This window comes from Mangifera indica, unplaced genomic scaffold (genome assembly GCF_011075055.1).
Source record: "Mangifera indica cultivar Alphonso unplaced genomic scaffold, CATAS_Mindica_2.1 Un_0121, whole genome shotgun sequence".
Taxonomy (NCBI): domain Eukaryota; kingdom Viridiplantae; phylum Streptophyta; class Magnoliopsida; order Sapindales; family Anacardiaceae; genus Mangifera; species Mangifera indica.
This window is the reverse complement of record NW_025401213.1, coordinates 54,013-67,860: the sequence shown is the minus strand read 5'-3', so window position 1 is coordinate 67,860 and position 13,848 is coordinate 54,013. Positions and strand designations below refer to the sequence as shown.

Here is a 13,848-nt window from a genome sequence, read left to right as displayed (position 1 = left end):
CATCTATGTGCAATGTTCTGATATTTCATTGCTCACCAATAGAAGACTAATATATTTGGGCACTCTTGACTACTTTTGGATCATTCTCAAGTACCAAGACTGTCTTTTATCCTGTGTTATTCTGCGATGTGACTAATAGGAAAAATTTTGTAGTCCCAGTTTGTTACTTTCTTCACATTAGGTCCTGGAAAGATGCCAGAACTTTTGATGGCATGTGCAACGAGGTATTGGATAGCCTTTGGTTTCTATTCCACATTTTATGGCAGTATACTAAATTGTGATTTTTTTCCTTAGTTACTCTGTAAGCAATTGCTTTTCTTGAAAAGAAACTTGTATGCGTATCATTGTTGCTTCTTGTATGCAGTCATATCGTCGTTGTATATATTAAACTGATTTATCGCTATTTTACTGAGCCACACTATGTCCATTGGATAAGTATGACCTCTCTCTCTCTCTCAACTGTGTGTGTGCACACCCATTTCCTTGCTTGCTCTATCACATAATGTGCACTTTTCATGTTTTTATTTAATAATTTTTATATATTTGGTTTTCAACTCCCTATATGGTGTCCCTCCACCCATGTTTTTTTCATTATTATTTATTTTATTGCCAGAGGTGTTTTATTTCATACCTGTGGAATGGTACTACCCATGATGAAGACCTCATTTATGTCATTGTTTTTGTTATGCAGCTTGGATTTCAGGTCTTGTTCAGACATTGCTCTATGCTGATTTCTTCTACTATTACTTCCAGAGGTCAGTGATTTATCCCTTTCAACTTCTATCCATAGATATTCTGATGTTTATATATGTTGATCTTATTTATACAATTCTCAGCTGGAAGAACAACGAGAAGCTTCACTTACCAGCTTGAGACATTATTAGGCCAAGGTTGGAAGTAGCATACACGGATATGTAGTTGTTTAATTACAAGGCAAGTTTATTTTTTTCTTTACCCATTTATTGGGTGCTCCAGGACAGATGTTAAGTACCAGAGTTTGTTGTCATTTATATGTCACATGGAATTTGAACCCAAATACCATTCTTTTGTAGCAAGTCTCATCATGCAAATTGTTTAAGTCTTGTGCTCATTCATTATATATGGTCTAGTGCTAGTTTCCTCAAGAAATTAGATTCAGAATTATGTGTCATGTCAAAATTTTGGAAAGATTCTTTGTTGATATATGTGATGCTTCAATGACCTCATGCTCGATTTGTTGTCTCAGTTATGTTATTTTATTTTTATAATAATAATAAATTATTTTTACTACGCTAAATGATAAAGGAACTAGTAAAGGTTGAGAAAAAAAAATTTCCATTTATATTTAGGTTTGTTATTAGATTTCATAATACTAGCATGATCTTGGATGTCAGCTGATGTATTTTTCCAGGCCTGCCCCAGATTGCTTATTTAATACCTTTTGACCTTCTGTTGTGGTTAAGAGATGTTCACCTCTTGAGATCATCTACTTGGGAATCACATGTTGACATTTTATCGTTGGTACCCAAATTAATACTAATTATTAGTTTACATAACATTACTCTTCTAATAAATATTTTTGCGTTTTGGTTGCAAAATACTAGTCTTTGAAATTAGAATAAATATCCCACAGTAGCTCCTGTGATCATTTCCAGTTATTTTTCATGATCTCTTCATCCTCTTTCAGTTTTTTCTCTTCAGTGTCTTGGAAATCAGTTGCTATAGGTTCTGTGCTCAGGTTATGTAACTCATTTAGTTTTTTGGTAAAGTATGTAACTCATTTCTTGTCCAGCTATATGGATTGGTTTTTGGTGTACACCTGATTCCAAACCTCATCAAGATCTGATAAGCACATTATAAACTCCTCTTTTCTGAATGAGGCATTGTGATAGGACTTGCCATGCAGAACTGGATTGTTATGCAATAGTTCGACCACATTAAGGCCACGTTCACCATACAAGCAGTCCATGCATATCAAATCAAAACAAGTAAAGTAATCTTCAGTCTTTATTTCTATAGTCTGGGTTTTATTTTTATCGATTTTGATCAATGAGTCTTGTACCCTCTCAGAAGCTGAAGTTACATACCCCAACAGCATATCCATCTCAAATCTGTGTCTTCATTTCTCAAGAGGATTTCCTCCTTTGTTGTATGCATTTGTTTAGAATAGGAATTCCACTGCTTGTATTCACACAGACCACCCTATCATTCAAAACTTTCTCACCAATCTCCGAATCTGTTGCTTACTGAAGACATCTGGAAATTCTCATGCTAAACCCAGCAGCTGGGAGAAACTTGTGGCATTTAGAAAGGTCTAGCTCTTCGACAAGTTTTGCTATATTCTTCTGCCGTTTAATTTCCTCCAATACTCTCTGCTGCTTAGTTCCCTTCAGTAACTCTGATTTTGTGACTTTTGTAATTTCAAAAGGGGAACCTGTGGATTACATTGCCATCCAGTTGAACTCATTGAGTAAATCGGGATGGCCTTGGAAAAGAGCTGCGACCTCATTGATATAGCTCTCTTGTGGTGGAACCCATCTTGAATTCGATGCATAATCTGTACAAAAGCTTTGTAAACAGGTTCTCCGTTCTGAAAGAGCGTCTTCACCTTGTTCAGGAATTCAATGGCTTTCCGAATCCCAACAGGATGTTCTTCCAGAGTCCTCTCACCATCATTGCCTTCATCATATTCATCATAATCATCATCATCCTCCATCAAACAACTCAATAATTCTTCCCGCAAGATGTGTAACTTCAACTTGCTTGTCCCTGAAGACTCTCAATAGCATTCAAAACTTGGCAAATGTATCACTTTTTTCCATTGAATCTGCCGTTGATATAATCCTTAGCTTTCAGTACAACTTGATCTGTAGTTGACTGAATACTTTCATCTTCTCTTCTTGCTTTCATTAAAGTCTAAATTAAACATTAGTGTTTGTTCTCTAAACTTTAAGCATTGATTTATGGGTTTGAGTAGCTGAGTTTATTTTCATGAGAGTAATATAGGTTTCCTGTTAGCAAATTAAATTTAAATAGGAATCAAATTGATTTTAGTGAGATATTCTAAGTGCACACAATAAAGGTGTTCAAAACCAATTAAACAAAATAGTCAGACATTCTTTGAATCAAATTGAAGTTTGGAAAATATTGCCAACGAAATTGGTTTTATGATTGACAAATTGTGAACTGAACCAAAATTGTCTGATTATCAAACTGAAATTTTAGTTATCCAGTTTTGAGCAGAATTTTAAATTAACATTACAATTATATACTTACTACACGGGTTATTAATGAACCATGAAACAAATAAACGATGTTATGGGTACTCAGTGTTAAATTTTTAATTGAATATTCAAAAATATATTATTACATAATTAGATGTTATTTTATTTTTAATTTATAATAGGCCAAAAGACTTGTGTCCACCCACGGTTTGATGTAATTCCAAATTGATACCCGTCAACTTTCAAAAATCTCAAGTCTCACTTAGGAGCAATTTTTTGTTAAACTCTCAGTTAAATATAAGAGTAAAATTGTTATTTCAACAATAATATTAAAAAATATATAATTAATTATGCTTTTTGCCCCATATTTTGAAAAATCACAAATTCAACCTTGCTAAAATATTTTCAGTTTTGAAAAGTGACTATTATTCCCCCAAACCTAAATTTTTTTCTCCCTTCTTCGCCCATCACTCCTCTGACAATGTCTATTTACCTCCATTCAGATGGTTGTCTCTCATCATCAAAATCATTCAATTGGTCAAGTAACAGTCGAAATCGTACAAGGAGACATTTGTTCATTGAGGAAAAGGAAGAGATGGTCTCTTCCTCTTTGGACGAAGAGACGACGTCTCTTCCTCAGACAAAGAGACGTCTCTTCATCGCACAAAGAGTCGTCTCTCATGCAATTTAAACTATAAATCGGCCGGTCAAACAATCCCAACGGTGAAAAACTGTCGACTGGCCAAACGGTGGAAGAGGACATCACTGGAGGAGTGATAACTAGAGAGGGGAGAAAAAAACCTAGATTTTGGGGGGGAGGGGGTGGTGAGAAATAGTCACTTTTCAAAATTAAAAATATTTTAATTTGTGACTTTTCAAAATCTATGAGAGAAAGCATAATAAATTATATTTTTTTTTTAATATTATTATTGAAATAATGATTTTTATCGTTATATCTAACTAAGAGTTTTAACAGAAAATTGTTTTTTTATGTGAGATTCTAAGTTTTTTAAAGTTGATAGATATTAGTTCGGAATTACATCAAATATTGGGTGGAACAAGTCTTTCGGCCTTTATAATAACCCAATCACATGACATTATCTAGTTATCTAATTGGACATTCAAAATTTTGGTACATATAGTTTAAAATATATCGTTTTTCATATGTTAGCTATTTTAAAAACCAAACCTTCCCCTAATTTGAAGAGTTTACTTTCATGAAGCTTTTTTACTTGCATACACACATTTGTATAAACATGTTAATAGGTTAGCTCGATCTTGGCATGACCTATCAGGTCCCATGTCAGGCCAAGCTGAGGCTCACCACTTGGCGAGCCCATATGTCAGGTTGGGCCGAGGCTCACCACTTGGCAGGCTTTCGTGTTGAGTCAGCTCAACAAAACACAGGGTTTGGGCATTGTCTAAGGCAATTAGGGCCTTTAGTGGTCAGTTCACATGCTTTTACGAGTCAATGCACTAAATTATAATTTTATAATTTTTTTACTACTTAATTAATTTTTTTTTAAATGACTTTTTAATATTTTTAGTAGGTCGTCTCAAGCCAGCTTGTGAGTCTTATCTCAAGGCCCTAGGTCGAAACAAGTCGTGTCAAAATTATAGGGGTTGGATCGTTTGACACCTCTACACATACACATTAACATATATTTGTAATGGACGTTGATATAATAATTGGTTATTAGTGCACTTACTAATTATTTAAGATACATCACAATACAGTATAGATGGCAGTAGCCCGTGCTAGGCAGCTTCAGTGTGGTCCACCGTGCCTAGTGGTTGGGCCAATTGTTGAGCTTAGAAGGTCATGTTGGTCTGCTAGGATTGAAGGGCTCACAATACGGCTCAAGGCCCTTTTTGTCACGCCTTCACGAGCCTTAACAGGTCCATCCATATGTTTTGGTTGGTTGACTCACCAGTTAATAAGCCAGAGTAATGGGCCAAAAAAACAAAAAAAACTCAACTCATTTGCACCTCCTGTCGATAGAAATATTGGAGCTGATAGTTTTAGTGATCATCATCATCAAACAGCTGATGTGATGAATGGTAGAGATTTTTTGTTGGGTCTACAAGTAGCTGCAACTTCAACTTTCTGCCCCTTCATGATCAAAATCAAACGCGTATATAATTGTGCTTGTTGTGGAAATCAGAAACCTTATGTTGATATGCTTTCTGGCTTGTCTTCTCCTGTCTTTCTATGCTCTTAATTTGTAACTTAGATAACCCCCACACATGGTATCAGAGCCATACCTCTGTTAGTTTTATTTGGGTTTTTGTGCTTCTTCCCATTGGCAGTTTTGTGTGTTATGTCTGGTCATTCTACTGCAAGTTCAATCTGACTGTGGTCTCAAGTTCTTTTTTGTCCATTGTTGTTGAAAATATATATTATACTTATAAGTGTAAAGATTAAAATTCGTATTATATAAAACCAATTAACTTATGTTAAAATCTAATCTACACACTTATATATCACTTATCTTACTCAAATTTATTAGATGTGAGACTTTTTTTTTTATATTTGAGTCTTCAACACTCTCGTTTAAGTGCAAACACTTAGGCTATTATACCTATCTTTCGGTTTAGCTGGGTTTTGGTTAAGTGTATCGTCACTTGTATCTAGAGATATTTAGACTATTAGACCCGCTGTTTGACTCAAGCTCTGATACCATATCGAAAATACCTATTGGGTTTACAAATATGAAGATTGAAACCTATATTACACAAAACCAATTGACTTGTGTTAAGTAGGGGTGTTCAAAACCGATTAACCGAACCGCTTTGCCTACTTTTTAAATCGAACCGAATTTTCGGTTTAAAAAAAAATCATGAACCGAAACCGAACCGATTTTGAACCGAACCGAAAATATCAATTAACCGAACCGAATTTTCGGTTAACCAATTTTTTGAACCGAATTTTAAAAATTATCATATTTATTATTTTTTTTCTAATTTTTTGAAAATTTATTCAATATTCTATTAATATTTTATTAAATTTTTATTCGATTTTTTAAAAACCGATTCGGTTCAGTTAACCGGTTTTGAAAATTTGGCAAACCGGTAACCGAACCGAAAATTCGGTTTTATATATTTTTGAACCGATATCCGAACCGATTTTTCGAATAACCTATTTTTCGATTAGGGTTTCGATTTAAAAAGTGGTTCGATTCAGTTATCGAATAATTTTGAACACCCCTAGTGTTAAGATCCAATCTATACACTTATAAATGTTGAGTTGTCATGCACTTCATATTTTATTATTTTAGCAGGTTACAAGCACTGTGATATGGAAAAAGACAGCTCAAACTTCAATAATTTCAAGTCTTATATACCTTAAATAAACCAAACCACTGTCACTGCTTCCTCATCCTCATCATTATCACTTGCAGATTACCACAGCTACCATTTATAGATTTTCTTGGCACAGGAGCTGCTTCTTGAAGAGCAAAATTTTCCCCTAAACAGATAAGGGATTTGAACCGAATATTGAGTTGCAAACAGTAGCTGATCACTCACCATTTCAAGTAAACAGAAACTTATTCCCAAAATAGTGATGGATTCAGTCTGCGAGACACAGAGTGCTGTAAAAAACTTTACCCATTAGGGCCTTCAATTTTTATTAATCTTTTGTTAAAACATTTACCAAATTTTCATTTGAAGTTTTGATTTCATCATCAATTTGAACAATTTTATTTTGTTATACATTATTTTTTTTTAATTTTATTTAACCTATTTTTTATATATCATAAGAAAAATAAGAATCTCATCATCCATACCATAAGGAAATACAACATAAATTATATATTTATTAATAGTGTTTATTTATTATTAGTAGTGTTTATGTTCAGATCTGATCAAGCTCTTGATCTGACCTAGTTGAAATATGAAATCATTGCTCTCACTTGACTTTGTTGTAAATTGAATCTAAATATATAATTTAGAAAGAGTAATTAAGGTGTAATAAAGTATAAAAAGAGAGAAAATGAATGATGTTTATTTGGTTTGGTGGTTGCTTCATAAATTGAATGCCCTTGAAATACATTACATTAATTTCCATCTCTGAACCTTATCTCCCATGCACTTTGCGCCTGTATTACTTTTTTGGCCAAAAGACATGTTCCCACACAAGTATGGTGAAATCTCAAAGTCATATCTTCAAATTTTCAAAAATCCAAATATTCATATATGAAAGAATTTATATTAAAAATCTTAGTTAGAGTTAGGGTAAAACCGATATTTATTAAAAATTTTATCGTATTTTTATCCTATGAGTTTAAAAACTCGTAATTTGCCCCCACCTAAAGTTTGAAAAATAACAATTTCCTTCTAGGATTTTTCCTCTTCTCTCCAACAAGATCCGTTATCTCCGACCATCAATCATCCTCCCTCCCACCTTATCTCTCCCTCTCGGCCTCTCTCCGACCACCGATTGACATAAATCATATGAGAATCTAGATGAAAATCGTCTAAAAGACGATGTCCAGATAAATCTTCTAGACGTGTTGTCGTCTAGATGAAGTGATCTCTATTGTCATCCAGACAATTTGTCAAGTCGTTGTCTCCTCTTCCAGACAAAAGTCGTTTGAAAGATTTTCAAACGACTTTTGTTTGGATGTTTGGACAGAAATTGTCTAAATTTTCAGATGATTTTTGTCTATCCGTGGTCGAAGAGAGGCTAAGAGGAGAGACAAGGGGAGAGGGAGGATGGGCAACGGTTGAAAATGATGGATTGTTTTCGGAGAAAAAAGGAGAAAATTTTAGGGGAAAATTTGCCACTTTGAAAGACAATTTGAGGTGAGAAGATTGCGAGATTTTCAAACTAAGGGGGGAATTGATAAAAGTTTAGTTTTTAAATTTTTTATTAAATAATAATTTTACCCCTAATTATAATTAAAATTTTTAACAAAAATTATCTCGTAAACAAGTATTTAAATTTTTAAAAATTAAAAGGTGTGCTTTTGGATTTTACTATACCTTGGGTGGGAAAAAGTCTTTTAGCCTACTTTTTTAGTCAAAATACGGCCATGTATAATATCTCCAAAGTTTGACCAAAGTGTAAGCATTTTGTAATATTTATCCACCCACCCCATTTCTCTCTCTTCTTTGTTAAATCCAAGTTTACAACTTTCTCACCACTCTCTTCACAAATTACCACCGTTGCTTCAGTAGCGTCAAGAGTTCTCCCCCCTTCCACGTTCGAGTTTGCCGGTAAGTCTCATTTTCCTCTCTTCTGTAATCTTAATTTTAGCTAAATATTTAACCTTCTTACCATTTTTTTCCTTGTTAGAATGTGACGAATTTTATGTACACTTTAAAAAACTCTCTGTTAATTTCACTTTAAAAAACACTACAAAAATATTTTTTCCTTATTACATTTTTGGAGGCTATTTTGTGTGTTTTGTTGGTTCGTTGTGACTATCTGGGAACATTTTGTTGTGTGATTTTTCATTTTCTGATGAGTTTTTTGTCTCTTGCACTTCTTATTTTGTTTGAGTAGATTTTTCTAAGTAAATACACTTTGATCGATGCTTAATGGTGATCTGCTAATGGAATTTAATTAATTAGAAAAATGGTATCTTGTGTTTCTCTGACCAAGATTTATGCCTTGGAACAAAAATACATATGTTGGTTTGATAAAAGATGTGTTTCTCCTGTGGAAGTTTTTTCATATTAATTGGAAAGACATAAAATTATGCTCTTTTTCTTGTTTAACATGCCAATTTCATGAATAAATATTCACAGCTTACACTCATTTATGAGAAAACAAAGCAAGAAATGTCCTCTTCTTTTTCAAACATTATTTTGGAATAATATATCTATATATATTTTCCAATGCAATTGTGGGATTTAATATTCAAGTTTAGAATATTATTGGTGATTATTCAAGTTTTCTTACAATTATTTATCAGGTTTCAGAGGTGTAATAAATATATTAGTCTAAACTGAAAATGACAATCATCTATTAGGGGAAAGTTCCTCAACTTTCTTCAGTGCCAGTCAACAATAAAAAAACTCTTACTGGAAAATAAAAAAAAATTAAAGGCTTTTGATTTGGGATTGTTGCTTTAGGTTTAATTGGTGCTGTTTGTTTATAGCTCTTTCTTTATGATGCATTGTTTGTTAACAAAACAAGTTTTCATTTTCATTGTAGGTCATTCAACTAAGTAAGAAGAAATACCCATGGATCACTATGTAATGCTCACCGTAAAAAATCAGGTAATTAATAGTGTAAAAAGAAATTTGACATAATTTTTTTTTTAAATTTTTTCTGGGTTTTATACATACATACATATATATATATATACACACACCCTTGTTGGTTTTATTTTTTGCAGGAAGGAAATAAGCTGTTTTTCAAGGTCAAAGGTGACCAGAAGCTAAAGAAGCTTTTACTTGCTTATTGTAAGAAACAAATTCTGCCGTACGGGGCTGTTCAATTCTTAATCAATGGAGAACGATTTGATCATAATCTTACTCCTATTCAAGTAAGTAATCTTCTTAATTAATCAGAATGTTGAATAAATTTATGATTTTAATAGAATATTTTGACTTGCTTATTGGTAGGCTGGATTGAAGGATGGTGATGAGATAGACGCAATGGTACATGCAAGTGGCGGCTAATTAATCTTTAGAGATTTAGTATTTAGTTTAATTTCAGATCAATCTGTTTTCAGTGGTGGCCGTGGCTTAAGAATGAGGGATCATTTTATATGAATATTTTATGGTTACTTTCTTTTTAATGACCCAATGGATATGACATTATCTTTTTAGAGATCATTTTTTATTTTCATTCATCAATCAAATTTCAACAAATTCAAGTTGTTTGTTGTATATTCTAAGCTCGAGTTTGCTTTGTCTAGTTTGGTGAATTTGCAAGCTCGTATCTTGGTTTAAACACCTTAAAATTTAGAAGTTTGTACTTGCAATCTTAAGAAATCTTATTCTTTAATTTAAATATGAGATAATTAAAAATATATAAATTATAAGGTTTAATTTTAATTTTTTTGAATTAAATTTGAGTTATAATTTTTTAATTCAGATTCAAGCTTTGTCTGAACTCAATCAAACTGAGTTAAAATCTTACAATATTTTGCTTGGTTTGATTCAATTACAATCTTAATAAGTATTATTTTTTTCTAAACCACGTTGAAAACACTTTGATTCTATAAATATTAGATTATTTTCAAGAGTCAAATTTCTTACACAAATTTTAACATAATCTTTTGGATTTGAAAGTGAGATTTAATTTAAATTGTTTTTTTTTTTACAAATAACTTATAGTTTGATTTTTCTTTAACAAAAGATGAAAAATATTTTTCAAAGGAATTTTCATATTAAAACCAAATACCAAGTGGCTTTTTTTGAAAGAGTAATGTTATTTATATATATTTTTGATACATAATTTAGATATATAAATAATATTTTATTATATAATTAAGTGTTATTTTGTCTTTAATTTAAAATCGTCTAATCATATAATTACACATTATTTATATATCTAAATTATGTAAAAAAAATTGTGTAAATATCGTTTTATTGTTTTTTAAAAGTGTTATAATTGTTTTTTAAATACAACTCAAAAGCCAATGCCAAATACTAACTCAAACCTAAACACAAATAAGCACTACAAAAATTATACTCTTCTCCTCTTTAATAAGAATGATGAAAAGCTTTGTTTACCACAAACAAGTCTCGATTTATATTGCTTAAGTTCATAGATTTCTTGAAAGAAACAACCAAAATTTCCTAGTTTTTGGACTCATGGAGGATTTCAAAAACAATAAAATAGGTGGAGGTTCTTGTTGAGAAAGCTAAAGAACTTTTAAAAGAGAACGAAGATTTGTTTGTGGGCAACTATTTAAAACTTACATGGATACACTAGCTTAATCGGTTTGACAGAGACCTATTAACAACAATAACGTGGTTCAATATCCAATGGCTAAACAGCGAAATTTGCATCGGTTCAAGGGTGAATCACCTATTTAGGGTGGAAATAAATTGTTGAAAATAATAAAATAAACGCAAAAGATATGGAACAGACACATGAAATGAATAGATTTACATAAAAAATGATGAAATTAATATAAAAAATAAATCAAATGACAAAATCAATGTTCAAAATAATAAGATTGACACCAAGAAAAGATGAAAATGACAATTTCTTCACCAAAAGTTATTACTAACAAGATCATCAACAAAGAAAAAAAAACAAGAAGAGACTAATGTGCGACTAAGGTTTTTCAACTTAGTTGTTGTTAGTGTACAGTCTAAAAACCAATTGTGTCTTCAAAACATTCCTTAAATATGTGATGTCAATTAGGCAATGACATCATATAATATGCAAGTTGAATATCTTCATTGACTATCATAAAATGATATTTGTGCAAGTAACTGTGAAAATCATATTATTATGACACTAGTTAAACCCATCAGAGATAACATTGGAAGAAGTGACCAGATATTGAAGTTAAACCCTAAAGGGGAAATGCGATTTTTTAAAATTTAGCCTAGAGGAAAATTATTACTTCTGAAGGTTGAGGGAGAGAAAAAATGATAAATTTTTAGGGTTCGATTTAGTTAACATGTCAACAAATACTCACAACATATTATAACTCTCCTAAACTCTTGGTAGACCAATTATAAAATTCATCAATATATGTTGACATTTCTATTTAAGAATACTAAGAGGTTATAACAGTTCCAATGGTCTCTGATATTCAGCATTACTCTGTTGCCTTCGTAGCAAATCATCAAAACGTATTCTTAATTTCAGTCTCTCAACTCATCATCTTGGAGAAATACAAACTCTAAGTTTGAATCTCAAGATTCCACATTAAAAGTTTAGAATATTAATGGTGGTTATTAATTCAAAGCCTTCTTTCAATTATTTATCAAGTTTCAGAGACGTAATAAATGTGAAAATGACAATGACCTATTAAGGGAAAGTTGGACAAACTTTTTCTATAGCCAGTCTGCATAAGTAGCACTCAAAGCTTTATTGTTTGTTTAAGAAAACAATGATCCATTTTTCGTTGCAGGTCTTTCAAACGAGTAAGAACAAGTACCCATGGAAGCTCACCGTGAAAAATCAGGTAATTAATACTCCTAAATCCAATTATTTTTGTATGTTTAATTCTTAATAATCACAAATTATGTGTGGCTTAAAATGAAATTTGACATAATTTTTTTTAAATTCTTTGTGGGTTGTATATATATCATTTTTGCAGGAAGGAAAAAAGCTTAAGCTGTTTTACAAGGCAAAAGGTAACCAGAAGTTAAAGAAGCTTTTAACTGCTTATTGTGGAAGACATGATTTCTACCATACAGGACAGTTCAATATTTCTTTATTTTGACTCCAATGGCTTTCAAAATAGAGACTTGGGTTTGAGCCTCTACTTATGAAACCTTCATTTATCTAATACAGTAGTTGTGTGTCTGATCACTGTATTTTGGGTTTACACATCCAACATATACAAATAGGTCCCCAATTATATATATATATATATATATATATACATATATCTTCATTCTTAAGCCACCACTGAAAACACCCACAACACAATTAAGATTGTTCTGATTTTAAACTAAATGGGAAATCTTTAAACACTAATTAGCAGCATAAACTCAAATAGATGCATGACCGCCGCCAGCTGCATGTACCATTGCATCTATTTCGCGCAATTAAGATTATTAATTATAATTTCTTAGCCAAGGTGTATGACTTATCCTTCTAGAGGTCATTTTTCATTTTAATTCATCGATCAAATTTGTACAAGTCTAATAGCTCGGCTCAATGATTCTCAAGCTTAACTCAAGTTCGAATGGTTTGAATGGTATATTTCAAGTTCAAGTTTATTGTTGTTTGGTTTCGAAAGTTCATAACTTGGTTTGGAAATAATATTAATAAATCTTTTAAAGTTTAAAAGTTTGTATTTATAATTTATGAAATCTTACTCTGTAATTTTTAATATGAGATAATTGAAAAATATATCAGTTATATGGTTTTATTGTAATTTTTCAAATTAAATTTGAGTGGACAAATTCTATTAATATAATATTTTTTCAAAATATTCATGTCAATTTGAGTAGTATCGAATATTTTTATATGAACCTTAATACCATCTGACCTAATTTCAAATCGTATCAAATTACTCAAAATAAATTTTGTGTTAGAAAAACTTAACACTAACCCAATTTTTTTCTATCGGGTTAATAGGTCGTGTTGAAAATTGTCAGCTCTATCTTTCCTATAAAAAGAATGATGAAAAACTTTGTTTCACACAAACAAATCTTGATTATTGTTGCTCAAGTTCAGACATATTTGAAGAAAATGCCCAAAATTTTCTAGTTTTTTTATAATTCATGGAGGATTTCAGAAACAATAAAATTGGTAGAAGTTCTTATTGAGAAAGCTGGTGAACTTTTATAAGAGAATAAAGATTTGTTTGTGGGCAACAATTTAAAACCCAGTTTGATCAACAAGTTCAACCGATCTAATTGGAACTTATTGGCCACAATGACCTCGAGTGAATGTCCAATGGCTAAAGATATGGGATCACATTGAACCGTGGTCAATCGAGAAACTTCTATCGGTTTACTAGTGAATCAATGGTTTAGAAAGAAATGAGTTATT

The 13,848-nt window shown here is 31.6% G+C and overlaps 1 protein-coding gene and 1 long non-coding RNA gene across 2 annotated transcripts; both read left to right on the top strand.

The window, feature by feature from the left end:
• Positions 1 to 391: 391 nt before the first annotated feature.
• LOC123207949 lies at positions 392 to 1,150 on the top strand. Its single transcript, XR_006500578.1, has 3 exons — positions 392 to 435; positions 692 to 755; positions 837 to 1,150. It is a non-coding gene; the product is annotated as an uncharacterized LOC123207949 (long non-coding RNA).
• Positions 1,151 to 8,288: 7,138 nt separating this feature from the next.
• Positions 8,289 to 10,051, top strand: LOC123207951 (small ubiquitin-related modifier 2-like). The gene is made up of 4 exons (XM_044625435.1): positions 8,289 to 8,423; positions 9,367 to 9,431; positions 9,551 to 9,700; positions 9,780 to 10,051. The coding sequence occupies exons 2-4, from the start codon at positions 9,396 to 9,398 to the stop codon at positions 9,834 to 9,836; spliced, it is 243 nt and encodes an 80-aa protein (XP_044481370.1). The 5' UTR covers positions 8,289 to 8,423; positions 9,367 to 9,395; the 3' UTR covers positions 9,837 to 10,051.
• Positions 10,052 to 13,848: the final 3,797 nt, after the last annotated feature.

Excerpts from the sequence above, each read along its gene's own strand:
- LOC123207951 (XM_044625435.1), top strand. The coding sequence starts at position 9,396 with ATGGATCACTATGTAATGCTCACCGTAAAAAATCAG. Across the intron at positions 9,432-9,550 it reads TGCTCACCGTAAAAAATCAG|GAAGGAAATAAGCTGTTTTT; the intron begins GTAATTAATAGT and ends TATTTTTTGCAG. Across the intron at positions 9,701-9,779 it reads ATAATCTTACTCCTATTCAA|GCTGGATTGAAGGATGGTGA; the intron begins GTAAGTAATCTT and ends GCTTATTGGTAG.